Source organism: Mauremys reevesii, linkage group 25 (genome assembly GCF_016161935.1).
Source record: "Mauremys reevesii isolate NIE-2019 linkage group 25, ASM1616193v1, whole genome shotgun sequence".
In the NCBI taxonomy this organism is placed as follows: Eukaryota; Metazoa; Chordata; order Testudines; family Geoemydidae; genus Mauremys; species Mauremys reevesii.
In genome coordinates, this window is record NC_052647.1 from 14458104 (window position 1) to 14481847 (window position 23744).

The window sequence follows — 23744 nt, forward strand, 5'->3', positions numbered from 1 at the left end:
AGGGGGATGAGCGAGGACACAGCAGGCTCACGGGAGAGTGCGGGAAGAGGTGGAGTGGGGCTGGGGCCTGGGACAGAACTGGGGGGTGAGCACACCCTGGCACACTGGAAAGTTGGCGCCTGTAGCTCCAGTCCCGGAGTCGGTGCCTATACAAGGAGCCGCATATTAACTTCTGAAGAGCTGCATGTGGCTCTGGAGCCACAGTTGGCCACCCCTGAACTAGATGATCATGATGGTCTCTGCTGACCTTAGTCTGAGTCTATTCATGCACCTGATTTTTTTTCAATGTACATTACAATTTTACAGCCTTCATGATTAGTTCTAAGCAGTAAAATGTCTGATGTTGAAGAGATGAGACGGCATTTTTGATTTCCTTGTTTGGTTGCAGAACATGAGTAGGAAGCACGTGTGCACTTTCCTCTGTTCAATGCCTGGAGGCAGGACAGAACTGTGTTAACTTGCCATAAATATTAACTAATGTGAAAATTCTGTGCTCCCTGTGTGTGTGTGCAGTGCCCTTTGGAGAGTGATATTTCTCAGTTCACTGTCGCTCTGTCCCTCGTGCAGTTGTTTGCACAAGTGTAACTGGATATAAATTGCTACCAAATCAGAATGCGTGGAGAATCAGCCCCATAGTGTCCAAGAGATCAGAGAATTGTGGGGAAACCAATGGGATAGTTAAATGGAAAACAATTATATGCAAAAATGTCTCTTTTCTCCATCTCCTGTGACTGCTGGATGTTGTCTTGGCTCTTGTCCTATCTCACTGATAGTGAATAGATCACTGGCTGGAAATTATTCTAATTAGAATTGTCTCTATATTGGAGTGAATTTTACAAAGATGTAAATAGCCAATTTAGCGTGTCCCTTTGTTCCTTGACTTCACCCTACATTATTTAGCATGATCATTATGTGCACTATTTTGACCAACTGTGTATTCATGACTTTTAGTAACCCACCTGAATGGTCGAAGAATGTGGAGTAAGTAGCATTTTTTTTGTATTTTTCTCTTTTTAAATACTTCAAAGTTTTTTCCTTAAATTCTTGCAGAATTTTGTTTAATTTATTCAATAAGCCTGCTCTTGCTCCCATTTAAGTCAGTGGGAGTAGGATAGGGGTTTTATAACCCCGTGATTTGTTAAGTTAATATATTTGAAAAGATTTTTTTCATGACTGAAATTATATTTTTACCACATTGTTCTTAGCAGAGTTCTGTTTTTGACTTCCCTTTTAACAGGTACACATTCACTGGTATTTATACATTTGAATCACTTGTGAAAATTATTGCAAGAGGTTTCTGCATAGATGGTTTTACTTTCCTTCGCGATCCATGGAACTGGCTAGATTTCAGTGTCATCATGATGGCGTAAGTTGCATTTTCAGGTTATTCCTGTTACCAATTCCATCTGTACATGAAATGTGGAAGGGGGTTGAATCTTCGTGTGAGACAGGCGCATAGGAAAAAAGGAAAAGCCAAGGAAATCTTAAAGTGGTCACCAAAAAGATCAAAGTCTACACTCTGGCTTTTATTTTCAGTGCAGTCTTGAGATAAAGAGAGAGCTAAATGCAATTCCACTAAAATTAGTGGAGCTGCGTCTGCTTACAACGGCTTTGACTTGGACATGTTTGGAGCAAATCACCGCTTTCTGAATATGCATCTATGGCAGCGGTGCCCCAACTTTTCCTGTTGCGTTCCCCCCCTCCCCCCACCGGTAATGGAATCTGTTTGTGCCCGCACTCCATTTCTGCACAGCCAAGGCTTCCTGAGCAGAGAGGCTTGGGCTGAAGGCAGAGCTCGGGGGCAGAACTGGGGATGGGGGAGGAGCTGGGGCTAGGACTGGAGTTGGCCTAAGGGTGGAGAAGGAATGAGGGCAGAGCTGGGGTGGAGTGGAGCGGAGCTGCGGCTAGAGACAGAGCAAGGCTGGGTGACGCTCCCTCCCTGCCTCCCTCCCTTGGCCCGGGGACCCACTGTGCGCCCACCTAAAGTTCCTCTGCATGCCCCCTGGGGGGCGCATCCCAGAGTTTGGGGCCCTATGGTGAGGTAGGGTTTTGTAATTAGTGCCCAGCATTCTAGCTTTATCCCTACACCAGAGAGTTGGCATGTTCTGGTGAGCTGAGCACGGGGATGGGAACTAGGAATTTCTAAATCCCTGCTCCACCACTGACTCCCTCCATGGCTTTGGTTTGCATGTTAGGATTTCTTGGGCAGCATTTTGGATACTTGTGGGTTAATAGATAGATATTAACCTTTTGCGGCTAAAGATTCAGAATCCCCAAAAAGGAAGTTTACAATACAGTATTTTATTTTGTCTAGCTCATTCTTTTTTCCTTTTGCTGAATCAACTTATCTTCCAAGTCTAATAAGCAGTGAGGTGTCCAGGTGTCTTACAGCAGGTAGACCACTAAATTCATTTTCCTAATTAGAGATGAATTCTAAACGTTTGGCACTCTGTAGCTTATAAAAATGTGTTTCACCTCTTGGCCTGTTCTAACGCACTCTTACAACTCCAGCTATCATCAGTGGAAATATGTCATTGACAATCTGACCAACGCCTGGGAGAAGAATAATTTTTTCCCTTCCATATTTGCTTTGACACATTTTACACCTGTCCAGGGCCAACACTGGCTACTGAAATCAGAGAGATCATTGATGAAGGCGTGGGGCTCTGATTTTCAAGGGTCTGGGGGACTTGCATTTTGCTGGAGTTGTGGGTGCTCTGCTTTTCTGAAATATCAGGCCCCAGTGTTGGCTGACTGCAGATGCTTGGGGCACTGGGTTTTTTGGGTGCCAGCACTTTCACTAGTTGTCCTTTCTATGTATTGTTGACTAAAAGATGCATTGTTCAAGAAATGCAAATGAGGCCTTAAATTCAACTAGTCAACACCTGAGATTTTCATGGGCACCTAAAGGAGTTAGGTTCCCAATTCACAATCAGTTGCAACTAGCGCCTCTAACTCCTTTTGAAAATCTCATCCAATATCATTTGTTGTGCAGCTGGATGGTAAGTTAACAAGCAAGGCAATGTCAACATCGAAAAGACTGTCAGGCTCTCAGAAGCATCAGTACCAAGCATTGTGGGCTCGCTCATGTTATAGCCATACAATCACCTTACCATCAGTGGGGTTGTACTGCTGTCATATCAGGAGGATTTCTCCCAAATTCACCAAGGCGCTTAGATCATTTAAATCCCACTCACGAGGCTTAGGTGATGTCTAGCTAGTTCTTCTGCACACTGGTCAGTTTGACCCGGAGTGCCTGGAAAGCTACGAAATGCCAGACTTTCCCAAAACAGCAGAATTATTTTCACAGGCAGTTTGTTTAGTGGTTACAATAGGGGTCCTGGGAGCCAGGACTCTTGGATTCTATTCCTGGCTTTGATACTGATTCATTTAGCCTCTCTGTGCCCCAAGTCTGGCCATCTGTAAAATGGTGATAATACTTAACTGTGCCTCACAGAGAGGTGGCGAAGTTTACTGAATTAATGTCTGTGAGGCACTTAGATGCTGCATAACTGCAAATGTTGATGACGATTAAAAACAGGGAGGAAAGTGAAATAGCTCTGATTGACAACACGCCCCACTGAATTGAGGAAACAGTCTCTCCAAACATACCTGGTTTTTTTGCCAAGTAACTTTTTAAAATGGCTTTGCACAGGTCCATACAGTATTAAAACATTAGACTCCAAATTGGGGAAGCTCAAAGAACAAACCATGCAGCTGGGCTAATTGGCCTATGTTCTTGAGACATTTTAAAACTGGTTTTGGCTTTGTATCTTTCTCTGTCTCTCTCAATGCCAGTTCTAAAGCATTTTAAATTACAGTCTGTTTCCTACAAACTATTATATTAAAAGGAAGGTGACCCCAATGGTGCCATTAACTCTGGTTTAATTCTGCAGGTATATAACAGAGTTTGTAAACCTAGGCAATGTTTCAGCTCTGCGCACTTTCAGGGTTCTGAGAGCTTTGAAAACTATTTCTGTAATTCCAGGTAAGGCGGCCTCCGGTTGGTGTTAGCTGTTGGGTACAGGCCCCTGTGAGTGATGTATTGCTTTGTCTGTAGTTGTTTTTTGGTGTGTGTTTTGTCATTGTGTTTTTTGTGTGTGACCTCCCTCATTACAGATATGTCACAGAGTTTGTGGACCTTGGGAATGTGTCAGCACTGAGAACTTTCAGAGTTCTCCGAGCTTTGAAAACTATCTCTGTTATTCCAGGTGAGAAATCTTTTAAGCATTAATGCTTATCTTGTGTATGTCTCTCTCTTTCCTCCCCACTTCTCCCACCACTTACCTTTCAAAAATGGCACTGGGACATTTTTGATGGGCTTTGCAGTCTGTATGAATCAACAGTGATTTAAAAAAATAATGCAAGACCGTTGGATGAATACTGATAATTGTATACCATCCTCTTGAGTGCATGTCTATCAATATCAAGCCTCTGTGAAAACCCTGAAGTATAATTCAGAACAAATAAAGGGCCAGCTACTGCCACTCTTACTCAGGCTGAGTAGTGCCTTGCTCCAGGAGTCATCCAGTTCACTTCAGGAACTTTTGGAGTTACACTAATGGGGAATTTTTTAAAATAAAGACCCTGTCATTCTGTGGGGAGGGGGGGTTATGATCCCTACTGTGTCAGGGCATACAGTGCTTTCGCTTTTATCCAATCATTGGATCACCTAGGGTATCGCTACACTTGCCCATCCACTACGCCCTGCAGCCAGTGCAGGGAAGCCTTCGGCAATACTACGTCCAGCACATTGTCCAATCTGGTTTTTAAAGTGCCAAATAATAGCTCTTCCTTCACTGTGGCCTCCTGGCTTGGTGGATGAAGCATGTGATGAGGCACCGGAAGTTCTTGGGCTTTGCTCACCATGCTGCTCATACAGGGGTGGCTCCAGGCCCCAGCACGCCAAGCGCGTGCTTGGGGCGGCATGCCGTGGGGGGCGCTCTGCCGGTCACCAGGAGGGTGGCAGGCAGTGCTCCAGTGGACCTCTCGCAGGCGTGCCTGCGGAGGGTCCGCTGGTCCCACGGCTCCACCGAAGCCGACGCCTGTGGGAGGTCCACTGGAGCCGCGGGACCGTCGACCAGCAGAGCCCTCCCTGCGGCATGCCGCCGTGCTTGGGGTGGCGAAATGTCTAGAGCCGCCCCTGTGCTCATATGTGTAGCCTCTATTTTTGAGTGTGTGAATTTTTGGACACCCAACATTAGACACCTAAGTAGATCCTGATTTTCAGGTTGCTGAGCAACTACATCTTCTAGGGACTTCTTGTTAGAGTTTTGGGTGCTCAGCACATCTGAAGTTGGGCACCCAAAATCAGAAGCCACTTGGGAGAGTTTTGATCTTAAACCTCCTTTGTTTTGTCTTCTGATCTGGCAAATGGGAGTGAGATTTGCTTACTTGCCTCCTGGATATTAGGTTTAGCAAGTTGATAGTTTGTATAGTGCTTTGGGGATGGAAAGTGCGGAGTGTTTTTTATATATTTTTTTTCTGACAATGTACTGAGGGAATATTTCTGAAGGCATTAAATGCACTGAAAATACAGATTGCCTTGGAGCATGAGTTGGTCTATTCCAGGGAGAAGTGATGTAAAATTGTTACCTCGGGCTGTGTGTTTTTAATGATGTCAGGCCCAGCCTACCTCTTTCTCCAGCTCTCCAAAACGTAGCTCTGCTCTGGAATGAGTGATAGCGCCATCTTTACTTGTTAAGTAAACAATGTCCAGCAACATCCTGCTGTTTTCTCAGTGTGCTATTGCATGTATGTTTGCAAAAAAACAAACTAGTGTTCTTGGAGGCAGGTGCCTTTTCCCTCCCTCCAGACTGCCAAGCCTACCATATTTACAAACCCTACCTGCTGCATGATGCTCTTAAATACCACCTGCTTTTCTTGCACTGAATGATAGAGAATTGCTCCTTAATTAGAATGCTCTTACTTAGCCTTGTTGGATGGTTTGCAGCAGAGCTTAAGATACACACCTAAGGAGGAAGAACTATCTGATTATCGCTGATGATGATGCACTGCTTGGAGAGCAGTTGTGATGCTGTCAGTGCACTGCAGTTCTTAAACTGCCTTGGTTAGAGAAAAAGTATGCTGAAACTGCTTTAGGATGTGCTTCACATTCATCAGTATAGCAGAGTGAAATGGGGTAATCAGCTGCCTAGTTAGCGTGTGGAAATGGGCGGGGCTTTGGTCACTGACGTAAATTAGAACCTAGATCAGGATCTCCCCTGATTGTGCAGTGCTTGGGCCCATTAGAGGCTTTGCAAACCATAACCCCTGCTGTCTGGTCCCATCACTAGCAAGAATTGTGAATTTAGGTAATTAACCTACTGGTTGGTTGTCATTAGGGTAAGCTTGGAAGCACTAGTTGTGGGGCAGAGAGCTAGTGTTTTACTTGATGGCTTACTATACAAACAGGGTAGAAGTGTACTTTTCTCAGGGTAATATATTTGAATATGTTAAAATCTAAATGTTTTCTCTTTTTCTTCAGTGCATGCAGTGGGATGGGAATTCTAATATCACAATGACCTAAAAAGAAAACCATTTTATTATTATGACAGATGTTAAATAAACCTTTTGTAAATAATTAGAATTGGCCTCTTCAGATGAACAGTGGGTGTTTAGATGAGATATAAATGAAAAGTATGCGGGACTGGAGACATGCTGCTGGATAAAATTTCATGTAGGGTGGAGAATTTGCATGGCTTAGTGGATCAGTAACAGGATATAGAGACATTCACCTCTACTTCACCAGCTCAGTTCTAGTCTATGTAGGGTGACCAGATGTCCCGATTTTATAGGAACAGTGCTGATACTTGGGACTTTTCCTTATATATGCTCCTATTGCCCCTCACCCTCTGTCTCGATTTTTCACACTTGCAGTCTGGTCACCCTAAGTCTATGCTAGCAGTAGTTCCCAAATATGACTATCATAAGTAGGGTTACCCAGATAGCAACTGTGAAAAAACAGGACAGGAGGTGGGGCATAATAGGTGCCTATATAAGAAAAAGTCCCAAAAAAGGGGACTCTCCCTTTAAAAATGGGACATCTGGTCACCTGAATCATAAGACGGTTTGGTGATCTGTGCTAAATGAGTACGTTGGTCTTAGTGCAGTTTCTGCTGCGGAAGAGTGCACATCATACATGCAAACAACACAGCAGGTGCCAAGTGGCCCCAGGCATTGGAAACCTCAGCAAAAAGGCCAAACACCAAATAGTCCTAGGGGAGTGAGCTTAATTCTTCACATCTAGAGGTGATTTCTACAGACATGCAGGTTAGATGTCTTGCATGGTGTGCATATATTGTCCTGCGACTAGACAAAGGACTCTTCTGCAGGGCTGTCAATCTGCCACCTTTCACTGATAGGCAGGTACATGTGGCACACAGACGGAGGGGCAAGTGACAGTGGAAGCTGAATCTCTTACATTCTGAAAGAGTAAAGTAGTGGTGCTGCAAGTTGTCTCCTGGGGCCTATCTATACTGGGGAAATTTAAAAACCAATCTGCAGAGCTGACTTAAGGAAGGCAAATCCTTTTTTTAATGAAATGGAGCAGTCTTGAAAGCGGCTCAGTAAAAATGGGTCAGATCACCTAAAACCAGATCTACAGTACTATTCTAACCAGTTCGAAAATATCCCTAGTATCGCTAGTGTGTCTCATCAGTGGTTCTGCTTTAGGCTGGGAAGACAGACAGCTGAACATCTCACATGCAACTTTTAATAGTTGGTGAACTAAGCATAGAACTTGCTCTGCATACTGTTCTATAGAACAAGGGTGACATTATCTAGCTTGACAAATTGTGTGAAGAAACACATCTTGAGTCCATCGCAAATGGAAACTAAGCCCGCCTCACCTTGAAAACTTAGTTCCCAAGACAATTGCAGCCCATTGGCATCTGAAGAGGGCCATTCCTTTTAACTATGAATTGGTAAAGCAAAGCAACAGTGAGGAATCAGAATTATATTCCAAGCCCCCAGGTGACCAAATCTTTCAGTGAAACAATTATTAATGTTTTTAAGAGCCTAATTCTCCATGGCATCTCATGCAGTTTTTTACACCAGTGCACAGCAGGTGTAATGACTGCATGCTGTCAGGACAATAGAGAATGGGACCCTAGAGGCACTGAAGATTAGCAAACAAGAGCTTAAAGGGCTGAAGGGAACAGGGTGTAAAAATTTCCAGTTGTGTTTGGAAAAATGAGTAGCAATAAAGCTACTTGGAAATTGATGAGAACTTTGGCATTGATTAAAAGCTCTGAGTTTAACAAAAAAAAATTGTATTCCTACCTGGAACTTCCCTTATTTGTTTTAGTTTACAATTTCATGTGCCTGCTACCCTAAGGCCACTCTACATCAGCCTGGCAATGTAAGGGGTGCTTAGAGTGGGTAAGATGCTTTTATACTAATGGAACAGTGTGAAGAGGCCTTAGAATAAATGAGAATCCGGCACAGGTTCCCAAAAGAGCACTGGCTCCTCTCTTTTGCATTTTTGGTCTGATATTTATATTCAAGCCTAGATTTTTGTTTAGTTACTTAAAGTGCTTAATTTAGATAGATAACTGGTGTGTACTAAATAACACAGGCTTGCTAATGAAATGCCTTCATTTTAGCATTTCCCTACAGATGAATTACCACTGATTCAGACTGTTCTTTAGTTGCATGGTCCGTTCATGGTCTAAGGCATGGCATGAACCGTGGCAAGGTGCAAAGTAGAGTTAAACTTTAAAATTTATCTGATAATTGCAAGGATCAATCTAAGGAGAAGCCCTCTTGAATGTCACAGAGCTTGAAAATCAGAAACTAAATCTGCTCTGCTGAGCCTTGCAGTTACATTGCATGATGTAATATCCCAGTTTATTCTTGGTTCCTGGTTATGTAATTCAACTTGCTTCACATTTTTGTTTGTGTGATAAATTATGGATGGTTCAAATGTGTTTTGGTCAATGTTTTTACCATTTGTTTTCCTCCCCAGTTTCCCTATTTGTGAACTCACTTTTTAGAAGGACATCAAAGAAAGTGAGCTTTGCAAACATGGTTAAGACTCCATTGTCATGTCACATGCTGGCACTTCTATAACTGAAATAGTAAAAAGGATTTGAGAGGATGTTAAGTGTCAGTGGATCTGATAATTCATGAAAATGCATAATTTACATGATTTTCTCTTGTAAACTTCCAATATGGAGAAGGATTGGGAAATCAATCCAGCTCTCAGAAACCTACAAAAATTCAGTTTCAGTTCTGAATCAAGATAAAAACATCCCAGTACAAAACTTCTAAGTTTGTAGCCAGTGCAACTGGTCAGGAAAGTGTTTTGGTGGGTTTTTTTTGGTGTCCCCTCTATGAAAAATGTTGATGATTTAAAAAAAAAATCCAACTTTTTTTGAGGAGGTTTCTGAAAAAACAAAGCTTTTCCAGTTTTCAGCTAACAAATTTTTATGGCCAAAATCTCAGTTTTTTTTGTTTGTTTTTTGATGAAAGGTAAAAAAGTTTTTTGACAAATGATATGATCTATGCTAAGGGTGTGGTGAGAGTTCCCCCTCCAGTCTCCTTAACATCTGATTCTCATCCTGCAAGTTTTTCTGCAATATAAACAGGATGCCATAAACTTGTCTGGGTAACCAGGTTGGCCATTCTGGCTCCTAGCTCTATGTTGTGCAAGACACCCCAGAATTGATTGCCCTGTGGTACTACCGGTGCTGCTTTATGGACTTCGCCTGCTGAGACACCATGGGATAACTGCTCAGATTTTTCCAGTATGCTGTGACATCAACCATGGTTACAGCAAGTGGCATGAATGGTGGAGATGCACAAAATGGTGAAAAGGGCTGCTGTGTGGACACAGCTCAGCCGGGCTTGTTGCAACTGAGTCAAATGAGTGTGATGAACTAGTTACAAAAACATAGTTGCATCTGGAATGTAGCTCCAAGTGTAGTTGCAAGTTACAGATGTGGGGTGATGGACGGTGCTGAGAGTTGTCACTGATTCCAGCCAGTCAATCAGGAAGGGTAAGTTTGCAGTTAAGGCACTGGGCTGTGATTCAGGAGATCTACAGTCAGTTCCCCACTTTGCCACAGACTCCTTGTGTAACCTAGGCAAGTTTTTAATCTCTTTGTGCCTCGTTTCCCAGATGAGCATCTTCAGTCTTCATTTGTCTTGTCCATTTAGATCAACTCTCCAAGGCAGGGGTTGCCTCTTACTTTGCATAGACCCAGCATCTACCCTAATGGGGCTCCAATCTCAGCTGGGGCCTCTGGATGCCACTACTAGTAACACACACTGTATCCTAGAATCTGGCCATTGAGCAGATTGTCCTCACAGCACATTCTAAAGGAAGACAAATGGATATAAACTATAGATTGCCAAAGAAACATTTTTGTCACTGGAAAATTTCCCCTCTAGAGCATTTTCTGCTCTGGAATGTACCATGCACAGAAGCAACTGCATCTTGCTTTCCCTGTATGTGGACACAAACGTACATGGCTTCATAAATCTTTCAGCTTTGTTGCATTATTTAACACTGAGATCTGCAGAAGGGCCATGCAAATATATGTGGTCTAAAAAAGTTCTGCAGAAAGGAGAGGATCGCATGACTCAGCTCCAGCCAACTTTAATGTTTAATGGTATAAAAACATTTGAGACAAGTTGATTATAAGTTGAGGTGGCAACATCCTCGTTGCCTAGAGGGAGCAGGAGCTCAGAGGAGCAAGCTGCAGTTTGAGGCTTTTTCCTGCTAGAGGTGATGAACAAGCATTTCTGGATCGAGAGGTTTTAATGCTTACATTTTTCGTGTGAATTTCCAGCTGGTGACTGGAACAAGTTGGCCCTGGCAACTGAAGCACTGTGTCCACAGAACAGAAGCAGCATGATCAGTGCTGGTTTCCCCATGAGGTTTTGGACCAATGTGCATAATCCCTGTCCTGGAGGACCGATTCTTCACAGCTCATTTAATCTTCGGGCTCCCTGCTGAGACATCCAGCAAGGATACCAGTTGTGATGCTCACCAACGAAACTCACCAATCCTATTTCACTGAAGAGGGTTGTTAAGCAGCCATTGGAGGATAAAAATGCCATGCGATCTTTAGCAACCAAAAGTAGTGAGAGGCCTCAATATTATACTTCATCCAAAAAGCAGCACCTTCAGTAGCACCAGCCCCAGTCATCAGTTAAGTAGTGATGCAGTTGGGAAGAACTCCCACTGAATCATCAATACTTCCCATAGCAATCTGATTTTCTATAGAAGTCTCCCATCCAATTACTGTGAGCTCCAATGAGGTTGCATTACGAGCTGGCTTCATTTTGCCCAGAAATTTAAAAATTAAAATCTCCACATCTAATCTTGCTTCACAAGTTTTTGTTGATTGCTGAATTTTGGGGCAGGTCCAGAAGTCTGCATTGTATTGCTCTAAAAATTAGTTCCATTTATTCAGATTTTAAGGCCATGAAGGGGCCATTATGATGATCTAGTCTGACTTCATGCATAACACAGGCCATAAGAACTTCACCCCAGTCAACACAGTCATAATACTAGGAGTGGGATTTGAAACCAGGCATTTAGGGGAGATTGTGACCTTAACCCCTTGCTTGGTCACTCCTGCCATTTACAATGCTGACCACTTGGTTGAAGATGCAGACGAACTTCAGCTCCTTCTGATCTCATTGTGGAAATGAATTACTCCAGACTTACAATGTGGTCTCTAGAACCATCACATCAAAGACCAATTTAGCCATGTATTCTAGGTCTGAGCATTCTGCAGCACATCGATCATTCAATAAAGATGGATCGGAAGCAACCAGCTAATTCTGTGAAAACAAAGAATGCATGAAAATATATAAATACTTGCATATAATCTTTAGGCAGAGAACAGTGACTGGGTGCAAAGACTTCTGATCTGGGCCCTGATGCAAAGTCCATTAGAATCAATCAGAATCTTTTAATTGACTTCCATGGGCTTTGGATGAAGTTGCTGGTAACCTAGGAGTGTCTGATAGCTGACAACTGAAGGCTGGTGTGGTGATCTGAGCCAGAGCTTTGGGGTCTGATCCAATCCTAGCTGAAATATCTACTGCTGGGACTGTTGCACATTCTCTCTCTCTACTTCAGAACTAGTGCCTATAGACAACCTTAAACGGCTGCTTGCCCAAGAGGTTGTTATAGAAGGCTGGTGGTGGTCTGAGGAAGCATCTCAGGCCTGGGATGAATGCTTGGGCTTAACAAGGCTAACATTTCTGGAGTTTTTAAACCTAAAGCCCTCTTGGGAGGTAACTAAAGCAGTGATGAGGGGGAAGTTAATATCAATTACAATTGTATGGAATCACTGATGGATGTGGTGAGGTTTGGGAGGCAAGGGATGGAAATCCATGCATGGTCTGGGAATAATAAAAGTGTATCAAAAGTGCTCACAGCTAGCAGTAGATTAAGGGAGTAAGAGATTCATAAAGCACAGCATTTAATGACTCATTAAATGCCTCTTTTTGAGTATGAATTAAAGGGGTAAGTTTTATCTTTGTGGCTAATAGAAAAAACACTTTAGTAAATATGTTAAAAGGAAGGATGCCAGTCTTGTAGGAGTCTCTCTTACCAGATCTATAAAAGGTTAGGTAGGGATTTCTTTTCAGAAGTTGCATACGAGCCAATTTTCCGGGCAGAGCGTGAAGAAAGGTAAACTACATTTCTGATCTTGGAAAATATTTTGGAGGATGAAGTTATGAGATGGTTCAGGAGTGTGCAGTAGCACTTAGGGGCCTAGATAACTTTCCTATGGAATACTGTGCAGTCAAAGCCACTGCTAGTGATGGGACACCAGACTAAATCCACCTGTGGCATGATCTGGTATGGCAAATATTTTGTGACACATCTCATCTCCTCACTTGCTCTGGAAAGGGTGTAGGGACATCTTTGCTAAATTCTTATGGGAAGACTTACCAGCCTGCACACGCAACCTGCTTGACCAACTATTACCAGATGGTGATGAGAAACTAACAATATTTTATTTGCTTGTCAAAGACCAAAAATTAGTTGCTGTGTGAGTAGAATTTTGCAAGGTGTGAAAGGGTCTGATTTGCCTATGTAGAAGAAGTGAGGCAGAACAGACAAAGGGAGTAACTTAACTTTTAAAAGCATCCATGAATGCTATCAGTACTGTTTATAATGTGAATAAGTAGGTGGAGGGCTAAGCAAGAATTTCTAGCTGAACGTCAGATCTGGCAGAAACATTTGATGATCTCTGCTGTGTCTCGTGGACATGGGGCTTAGAGCTCCAAGGATTTTGCCTTGAGCTCATCTAACTGGTTTTGTCATGGTGAAAATGTTGCTTCTCTTTCTTAGTCGGTAAGTAAGCAGGATGAAAGTGGCTTTTATTTTAATTTACTGAAGCACTGCTTGAGTTTGTAGGGCCTGGCAGTTTTTTGGGGAAAACTGTTTTGGCCTTTGTAAATGGAGCAGGGTTGAGTTGGGAGTTGCCATGGGAGGGAACATCCCAGGATTATTTTCAGAGTCACTTATGACCACCCTTAGAAATTCTATCTGAAATCCATGTGCAGCAAAGCTCTTGTCTGCTTTTATTCCCTTCATGTTATAAATGCAGGACAATCCCACTGGACGTTAGAGTTGTTTGTTTTTAAGAGTCTACCCTTGTTTTTCTTCTGCACTCCAAATTCCTGTTGACTTCTGACTGTGTTCTGCACACCTTTCATACAGGTCTGACTTGAAGGTGTTATCTTGCATTTCTTGCTCATGCAAACTGTCCATTGAGTTGAAGGATGGTACCTGTGCAGATCAGACTGAGCTTGGAAGATCCCTTTTTAGAACTTTTATTTCTTGCCTAAGACATGTACTGTCTTTAATATTAAACCACATACATCAACTGAATTTGAAGAACAACTAGCCAAAGACTTAAAAAGTAATAGCAAAAAAAATTTTCAGTACATCAGAAGCAGGAAGCCTGCTAAAAAACCAGTGGGACCACTGGATGATCGAAATGCTAAAGGACCGTTCATGGATGATAAAGCCATTGCAGAGAAATTAAATTAATTCTTTGCATCGGTCTTCATGGCTGAGGATGTGAGGGAGATTCCCACACTTGAGCCATTCTGTTTAGGTGACAAATCTGAAAAACTGTCTCAGATTGAGGTGTCATTGGAGGAGGTTTTGGAATAAATTGATAAACTAAACAGTAATAAGTCACCAGGACCAGACGGTATTCACTCAAGTGTTCTGAAGGCTCTCAAACGTGAAATTGCAGAACTACTAACTGTAGTCTATATAACCTATCATTTAAATCAGTTTCTGTACCAAATGACTGGAGGATAGCTAATGTGATGCCAATTTTTAAAAAGGGCTCTAGAGGTGATCCCGGCAATTACCGGCTGATAAGCCTGATTTCAGTACTGGGCAAACTATAGTAAAGAACAAAATTGTCAGATACATAGATGAATGTAATTTGTTGAGTAAAATTCAACATGTTTTTTGTAAAGGGAAATCATGCCTCACCAATCTACTAGAATTCTTTGAGAGAGTTCACAAGCATGTGGACAGGGGGGATCCAGTGGATATAGTGTACTTAGATTTTCAGAACGCCTCACCAAAGGCTCATAAGCAAAGTAAGCTGTCATGGGGTAAGAGGGAAGGTCCTCTCATGGCTAAAAGATAGGAAAAGGTAGGAATAAATAGTCAGTTTTCCAAATGGAGAGAGGTAAATATTGGTGTCCCCCAGGGGTCAGTACTGGGACCAGTCCTATTCAACATATTAATAACTGATCTAGAAAAAGGAGTTAAACGGTGAGGTGGGAAAATTTGCAGATTATACAAAACTACTCAAGATAGTTAAGTCCAAAGCAGACTGCAAAGAGCTACAAAAGGATCTCTCAAAATTGGGTGACTGGGCAACAAAATGGCAGATGAAATTCAGTGCTGAGAAATGCAAAGTAATGCACATTGGAAAAAATAATCCCAACTATACATATAAAATGATGGGATCTAAATTAGCTGTTACCACTCAGGAAAGAGATTGTGGAGTCATTGTGGCTAGTTCTCTGACAACATCCACTCAATGTGCAGCAGCAGTCAAAAAAGCGAACAGAATGTTGAGAATCATTAAGAAAGGGATAGATAATAAGACCGAAAATATCATGTTGCCTCTATATAAATCCATGGTAAGCCCACATCTTGAATACTGCATACAGATGTTGTTGCCCATCTCAAAAAAGATGTATTGGAATTGGAAAAGGTTCAGAAAAGGGCAACAAAAACTATTAGGGGTATAGAATGGCAGCCATATGAGGAGAGATAAATAAGACTGGGACTTTTCAGCTTTGAAAAGAGATTAACTAAGGGGAGACATATGATAGAGGTCTATAAAATCACGACTGGTGTGGAGAAAGTAAATAAGGAAGTGGCATTTACTCTTTCTCATAACCCAAAAAGTAGGGGTCACCAAATGAAATTAATAGGCAGCAGGTTTAAAACAAACAAAAGGAAGTATTTTTTTCATACAACGCATAATCAACCTGTGGAACTCCTTGCCAGAGGATGTTGTGAAGGCCAAGACTATACAGGGTTTAAAAAAGAACTAGATAAGTTCATTGAGTATAGGTCCATCAATGGCTATTAGCCAGGATGGACGGGGATGGTATCTCTAGCCTCTGTTTGCCAGAAGTTGGGAATGGGTGACTGGATGGATCACTGGGGCACCTGGCATTAGCCACTGTTGGAAGACAGTATACTGGGCTAGCTAGATGGACCTTTGGTCTGACCCAGTATGGCCTTTCCTATGTTCTTAACTGTCTGTGCAGCTTTGGCCCAAAGTTTATAGAGTGCCAAAGAGACAGTTTATACTGGAGAAAATCCTAACACTTTTCAGTGGAATCCTCTTATGCCAGATTGAAAGAGTATACATCAGTGTAGCTTGCACCATATGAACCTGGTTTAAACCCAGATAAGACGGTCCACATAGGGGTTTGCATCCGTTTAACTAAATTAGATTTTGCACCAATTTAACTTTATGTAAAGTCTGTGTGCAGACAAGTCCTAATGTTCATCTCAGAGGCTCTTAAATATGCACTGTCGCTAGAAAACAGATTTTGAATTGTGACCTTTTAATATTTTAATTTGTGTTAAGTCACTGGGACACATTTATTCCTGGTCCTTCACTGAAGTCAGTGGAGTTACACCCAGGATGCATTGGGCTCAGCTTCCCTCCTCCTGCCCATTATACTTTGCTGTAATCAACGTACGGTAGGGCAAATCCTGAATAGATCCACTGCTCCAGTGCAGCTTCGATTTCCCATGGACGTGGCTGTCCTTAAGCAATTACCTTTTGCCTCTGTGTTATAGATGTAATGTGCAATGTATTGTCTGTGTGATGATTATATGGAAGTGATTTCTAGCCCTATTTTCTCTCTGCAGGCTTGAAGACCATTGTGGGTGCCCTAATTCAGTCTGTGAAGAAACTGTCAGACGTAATGATTTTGACAGTGTTTTGCCTCAGTGTCTTTGCTTTAATCGGCCTGCAGCTGTTTATGGGCAATTTGAGGAACAAGTGTGTAATATGGCCAATTAACCTCAATGAGAGCTTCCTAGAGAATGGCACCAGGGGGTTTGACTGGCAAGAATACACCAACAATGTCTGTAGGTATTTCTACAGCAACGCTCTCTAAAGTCTGTTTCCTTTTTACATGACTAAATGTTGTTGGCCAAGATTTTCAAAATGACTTGAGATTTTGGGTGCCCCGCTTCAGGCACCTTAAAGGCCCTGGTTTCTCAGCACTTTTTGGAAATTGGGTCTCTTTAAGGTGTCTCAAATTGGGTATCCAGATTCACTTTGGAAAATCATGGCTTTGTTCATTTCAATATGGTGAGTGCTGTTCCTAAAATAACCATTGTCCACTGGACTGGCCAGTATAAACCTGTCCTTGTTATAAGGTTGCAGATCTGGAGACGCCTGTGCAAAGCTCTGTAGATTTGTGCTCAACCTAATTTTTTTTGTTTAGATCAATGTGACTTTTGCTTTGAGATTCAAAATCCCCAGAATGGTGGTCTTTTCCACCTCCTCAAAGTAGCTAAAACACAATTCTGCCTAGAGTGTAGATGGCACTGGAGAGTGTGTTGTCCTTGACCCTGGAGTGTGCTGTGAGCACCAACCATGTTTTAACTACAACAGAGGATGGTTGTGTTAGCGTTCCATAGTGTTGGTTCTTTTCCAGAAAAAGTGGAACCAAAAACTCCAAAGAAAAAATTAGTTGAAATCACCAAATTTCACTGTTGTATTAATTTCAATGGAATAAATAGTTCCAAAGATTTAAAGGTGTTAACATGGCCCTGCCATGGTCCAATGTTAAGTAGTTTTATTGGTATGCAGCAGGGGTCCCCCACGCAGTGCCCACGGGCGCCATAGCACCGACGGGGGCATCTAAATGCGCCTGCGTCCTGGCCGGCGGTCGAGCATCCACCGAAATGCTGCCGAATTTCTGCGGCATTTCTGCAGCGACATCTCTCGATGACGCCACTTGCCGCTGACAGGCGATGTCATCAAGAGGCGTCACCACCGAAATGCCGCAGAAATTCGGTGGCATTTCGGCGGATGCTCGACCGCCGCCGCGTTCCTTTGTCTGGCGCCTGCCAGACGAAAAGGTTGGGGACTACTGGTATACAGAGACCTCAGTCTGCTTAGTACCATGGCAAACACATCATTAAATTTCAGTACATCTTTGAGGATCAGGATGTCAAAGACCCAATGGTGTCCCAGTGAAGCTGGGGGTTCCAGGAAATGTTGCAGGTGGCAGCCATGATGGTGAAGCTCACTTCTTTTAGTCAGCAATTGTGTTCACTTTTGCCTCCTTGCCCTGCAAAAGTCTTGTCTTTTGAGGACCCAAAAAGGGAATGATGAGAAGAATAACCCATCCTCTCATTATTTTGTCTACAGATTAGGTCTAATTTCTGACAATCCACTTTTGGTTCATTGATTTCCAGTCCCTCACTTTTCTTGTTTATGGGCATGATCTTAACACAGTCCTTGAATTATATCAGTTGGCCTTTTTTTGTTTAGACTAATTCAGTTTGTCTCTACCTTTTGCACTTTTCCCATCAATATTTATCGTTATAGATTGTCACACCTGATAAACTTTTATCTCCTTTCCCACAGTTAGGATTACAAGTGGAGTAGGCCTACTAAGCCCCAATTATCACATCATCACCTGGTTTCAAGGACAAACCCTACACTGTGGCCCATGGTTCAGAGCTCATTTGATACTCGGCCCAGGTTTGCAACCTGTTTGTCCAACCCAGAGTGAGTTCTGTGCCTCCAAGCTCACAAACAAAGCTTTTTACAGCCCAGTCTGTTTAGTTTTAAATGTAGAGTTTGTAAAAGCTACTTCCTTGCCTCAGGGATTCCTTCTCTCTGGCTGTGTCTTATCAAGTGTTGTTCATGAGTGGTCAGCCAAGATTGCATACAACTCTGGAGAGAGGGCTTCAGGGACTGAGAAAGTGGCTCATGTATTTGATTCTTAAATCCTGTTTCTATAGCAGGGAGGCTCCCAGCGTCAGGGCGTGGGGCACAATAAGCTTCTCTCTAACCTCCACTGAGATGTACATGCTTCCTTTGTATTAAGCCTTGACCTGACCCCCACTTTCCCATTGTATCTATGTCCAGCATCCTCTTCCAACTGCCATTCTTGCATCCTGGCCTCCTGTCTCCTAGAGCCTTATCTTTGTGTGTCAGTCAGCATTGATTTAGAAAAAGTCCATGCATTTGGAAAGGATATGTGCAAAGATACCTACAGAGCATGTTGAACATTTGTAACTAATAGTTTAGTTGGAAAACTAGGCCTGTTTTCCTTTCCTTTCCTACTTATTTGCAATAATTCTAACAGTTCATGCAAATTAATTGCAGCCTATGAGGCATTTGATTATTCTCTATTCATGGTGTGCAACCGGCTACCTTTATTACCTGATATCTGTTCTTCATCCTGACTGGTTGACTTTTATAAAATGGGGATAATGAATCCTAAATAATCGTGGTTGTGCCCAAATGCCATGTAGATACAGGTACTAGTTCAAAGAACAGCCTATTCCCCAAACATTAACACGAGCAAAACCTTGTCCCAGAATAAAATAAGCTGTAAAGATTGTGAAAGGGAACAGCTAGGAAATGTCTGTGAATGCTGTCAGCTCTGCAGATGAAAGCATTGACTCGACTCCCGAGCTCCTTATTTGGTTTCACTTGGTTCTTATTCGCCATATTTCCAATTGAAGTGACTAGTAACTCCTTTTGTACTTGTGCAAAGCAGGTGAACATGCTACCACGCTAGTAGGGTTTACACAGGTGTAAGTGACAACACAAAGTACAAGGTAGTGGGGAATCAAGATCCAGCTCTTTGCAGCTCCTTCCTTGCCTACTGACTCTTGAATTAACTTGCTCCAGTGTGCCAGCGATTCATTTGTATTTGCACTCAAACAGCTGTATTAACTTCCAGGAAGAACCTAGATGACTGCTCTGTTAAGACTTCTATAGTCTTGTAATATGCTGAGTCCATTAAGTGTGCAGTGTGCATACATATGTTTTTTAACATTTTTTTTCCAGCAAACTTTTACACAATCCCTGGGGCCCTTGATCCTTTGCTCTGTGGTAACAGCTCAGATGCAGGGTAAGTGTTGGACTTCATTAAAAGTAAAGAATGTCTTTCATCTCCAATGGCTTTCATAGAGCTTAGTGGTGGCAAAGGCTTAGAGGTGGTTCTATGTAGCCTGATCTCCTTTCATTGAATGCACCCCATTAGTATCGGTCTCTCTACTCTGCATGTATCATGCCTGACACAGGGTATTTGTGTAGACTTGCTGGACTGCGGGGTCATACGTAAACAAAAATATAACATCTGTTTTAAAAAGACACTCATTATTTGTGGTTCATTTTGCATCACTTAAAATTAAGCAACTGATGTGTATGAAATGTTGCAGGCTACATTCTCCCAGCTCACTAGCAAACGGATCGTAGCCATACTAGGATGGGATGTTCAAAGGAGAGTTGGGAAGTTAGAAGCACTGTTCTTGTTGTTTCTCAATGAGAATTGTCCTCCTAAATCATTTAGGGCTTTGGGCACCTAATTACTTCTAAAAATCTGGCCTTTGGATACTTGAAATCCAGTCCTGGGTGCCCAGCTGCCCATCGCTCTTTGAAAACTTTAGTATTCACATTTAATTACCTGAAGTGTAACTGATTTAAAATCTCTGTCATGCATGCATGTATGTAAATACAGATAATGGTATTTCCAATAGCATTTGTACATGAATTCTGTTTAGTCAAAAACTTACAGTTGCTGGTTAATTTGGGTCACAGTAGAAAACTTGATTAGCATAAAAGCAAGAGAACAAGAAAATGAATTTATGGGGTCCCTGAATTTCAACCTCAAGTCACTTAGATTATTCAGGAGCCTGAAAGGCTCAGGATGGCTGGGAATGAGATCTAGAGCTTTCCACTTCCAGGTTGCTGGTTCCAATCCAGTCTTGGTCAGTAGTAACTGTTCTCACTTTCTGATGGCTGTTTGCTGGTCAATAAGTTGGTGGTTCTCAATCTAGATACCAATGGTAGGTCCATGTCACATCACCTACCATCACCACAGTTGGCACTGGCTGGCCTGCAGCGTGGCGAAGGATTGAGGGTTGAGCCAAAGCCCACTGAAGAATATGAAAAAATGCCCATTGGCTCAAGGGGGCTTTTGTTCAGGCCACCAGTGGGTATGAAGATTGTAGTACTGTAGGCTCTTACCCCTGTAGCTAGCCCGTCCAGCTCAGGTTTGGTCAGGCAATATGAATAACCTCGTACTGCTGCATTCTGTGGATAAGGGCTTCTGTCTCCAGGGTTGTCAACTGCCCTGGTTTTTGCCAACCACTTTGTCCACATGAAAATAAAGCCCAGATAAAATGTTGCACCTTGCTGCTGTGAAAGTCATCACAGCCTTTGGCAACAAGCCTCCTGTTAATCTGTCCTTACGGCTCTTACAGTATTGATACCCTGAAACTGCTTTCATCTTTTCTGCAGCCAATGTCCGGAGGGTTACACATGCATGAAAGCAGGAAGGAATCCAAACTATGGCTACACAAGCTTTGACACTTTCAGCTGGGCTTTCCTAGCCTTATTTCGCCTTATGACTCAGGATTTTTGGGAAAACTTGTATCAGTTAGTAAGTAGATGCATTGCTTCTCTTTTGCTTCCAATGTTTTGTTGCCTCTAATTTCATACACATTTGTGGGAGGATGGGGAGTTTTTTAAGGGTCTGAGGGAGCCACCCGCAAGTGTATGCCTGTGTGACTTTGGAGGAATTGTGTTTTTAAGGAGGGGAAGAATGGCACCAGGGAGAGTGCATATAGCATTCTTGACTGTTTTCAGCCTGGAGACTTTTCTGTTTTGCTAAATCTTCTAAGATTCTGTGGTGAATGCTGCAAAATTGTCATACTGTATGTTGTGCATATGCTGCACACCTCAGCTTTGCTGATACTCTTGTAGCATAACACAAGGCATCCAGGTGCTTTGAAGGGCAAAGTGTATCCATGTTGTCTAAGAACAATTCAGACTTCTCTATCAGGTTGGCATCATGCTGAACCAGCATTGTTTCAAAAGAATCTCTGTGCTTGGCATTGAGTTTCATACTGTATTTCTGAATCCCTTAAAACATCCATGCTTTGGTCAGATTTACAACCTTTATTCCTGCCTGACATAGCATCAGGCTTGTTCTTAAAGGAAGGAGAAGTCATTTCACTGCTTGGGGCCCAGAGTTTGTTGGGTGTGCTGTGTATCCTAATTCTTTGGAATGGATCCTGCCAAGAAATTAGATAACACTTTATATGTGTGGTACTGATGTATTTTTCTTTAGAATCCTCCATCAGGAGAACTGTGATTGGCTGCTCAGATCTGTATTGTAGACAGTCTCTTCTGAATCAAAGTGATAGGGAAATTGCTGTCTCTTTTTCAGACATTGCGAGCAGCAGGAAAAACTTACATGATATTCTTTGTCCTGGTTATCTTTGTGGGGTCATTCTATCTGGTCAATCTGATCTTGGCTGTGGTAGCCATGGCTTATGAAGAGCAGAACCAGGCCACAATGGAGGAAGCAGAGCAAAAGGAAGCAGAATTCAAGGCCATGTTGGAACAGCTGAAAAGGCAGCAGGAAGACGCGCAGGTTACAGTTTTGATTAATACTTTTTTTAGGTTGTTATAATTTTTTTCTGGACCATTAATTACAAACCAGAGTCATATAATTATGAAAATACAGTAACGGACAGAGTGGTGTGTCTGGGCCTCACTACGCTCTGTTGGATGGAATTAGAATTGCTCATCCTGTGTTCCTATGCCCAACATATTGCTAACATTTTTTTATGGAGTTTCTCCTTTAGCTAAACTGGCAGGGGCCTGCTTTTTGTAGCAAGAAGACCTGGGTTCTGTCTCTGCTACCTCTGTGACAGTCCAGGTGTATAGCACAGTGGTAACTGTGAAGTTCTTAGAAAGCCACAGATTCATTCTGTTATTTGCATTACACTGGTTAAAGCATCTTTCACCAGAGAATGTCAGATCAGCTCTTGGTTCTAGCTAAGCCTTGCTATACCCATGCAAGACAGATAAGTATTATTTTTACCCATCAGAGAGAGGACTAAACTGAGGGACAAAGAGGTGAAGTTACTTGAACCAAGGGGAGTCTGTAGCAGAACCCACAAGTTCTGGATCCCAGTCCTGTGCTCTAACCATTTGCACAAAATCCCCATTTTGAGGAGGAAGCAGAATTTAGGAGTCAGGTGTCCTGATCCTGTGCACTAAGCATTAGAACACACAACTTCCCAGAGCAGGAAAGTGAGATGATGATTCCTGGCTCAGCCCCCGTGCTGTAACCATTCCACCCCACTGTCTCTGCCTGTGAGGGATGTCTGTCATTTTTCTCTCTTACCCACTCCCTTTCCCTGTCCACTAAATAAGGAACAAATTAATTTTGTCCCTTTCCCCTCAGGCTGCTGCCATGGTCACTTCAGCAGGCACAGTCTCAGAAGATGCTCTGGAGGATGATGGCAGGGGGAGGGTGTCTCAGAGCTCTTCTGAGATTTCCAAACTCAGTTCTAAGAGTGACAAGGAGCGGCGGAACAGGAGGAAGAAACGGAGGCAAAAGGAGCTGTTGGAAGGAGAGGAGAAGGGTGACAACGAGAAGGTGTTCAAGTCTGAATCGGAGGATGGAATGAGGAGAAAGGCTTTTAGGCTGCCAGACAACAGGCTGGGAAGGAAATTTTCCATCATGAACCAGGTAACATTCCTTTCCATTATTAAGAGTCACATTTTCTGTCATACTTTTCTGTCTTGGGGTCTCAGCCAGTGGCCTTTGCAATCCAAGGGAATCTTTCCAGTCCTTTTAATTCATGCTGGATCGGGAGGAAACTTAGGGCCCAATCCTGTAGTACCTGATTACACAGCAAGTCCTGAGTGTCCCTGTGAGCCCAGTGGAAATCAGGAGCAACTCCAAAGTCAGGACAGTTACACAGGTGACTTTCAATTAGACATATGCGGATAAGTGCCAGGTCACTTTTGAAAATGGAACTAAGGCTCCTAGGTCACTTAGGTGCTCTTGAAAAATTTACCTAACGTGCTTGAGTTCTATCACTTTTCCTAAATTTTTCTTTGTATATTAAATGTGCTGGATTGAGGGCCAAAAGGAGTGAAGTCCTCCCCTAGAGTCCAGCACAAAGGCATCAGCTGGGGATGCTCGCTCCCACCCTGCCA

The 23744-nt window shown here is 42.7% G+C and overlaps 1 protein-coding gene across 1 annotated transcript in view; it reads left to right on the forward strand.

Annotated features, from left to right (window-relative positions):
• Nucleotides 1-23744, forward strand: part of SCN8A (sodium voltage-gated channel alpha subunit 8) — a 147731-nt gene that overhangs the window by 73119 nt on the left and 50868 nt on the right. Inside the window, exons 6-13 of the mRNA XM_039514119.1 lie at nt 892-981; nt 1238-1366; nt 4120-4211; nt 16400-16621; nt 19572-19635; nt 21027-21168; nt 21958-22164; nt 22984-23271. Of these exons, the coding sequence (XP_039370053.1) occupies nt 892-981; nt 1238-1366; nt 4120-4211; nt 16400-16621; nt 19572-19635; nt 21027-21168; nt 21958-22164; nt 22984-23271 (1234 nt within the window). The remainder of the gene's footprint in view (nt 1-891; nt 982-1237; nt 1367-4119; nt 4212-16399; nt 16622-19571; nt 19636-21026; nt 21169-21957; nt 22165-22983; nt 23272-23744) is intronic.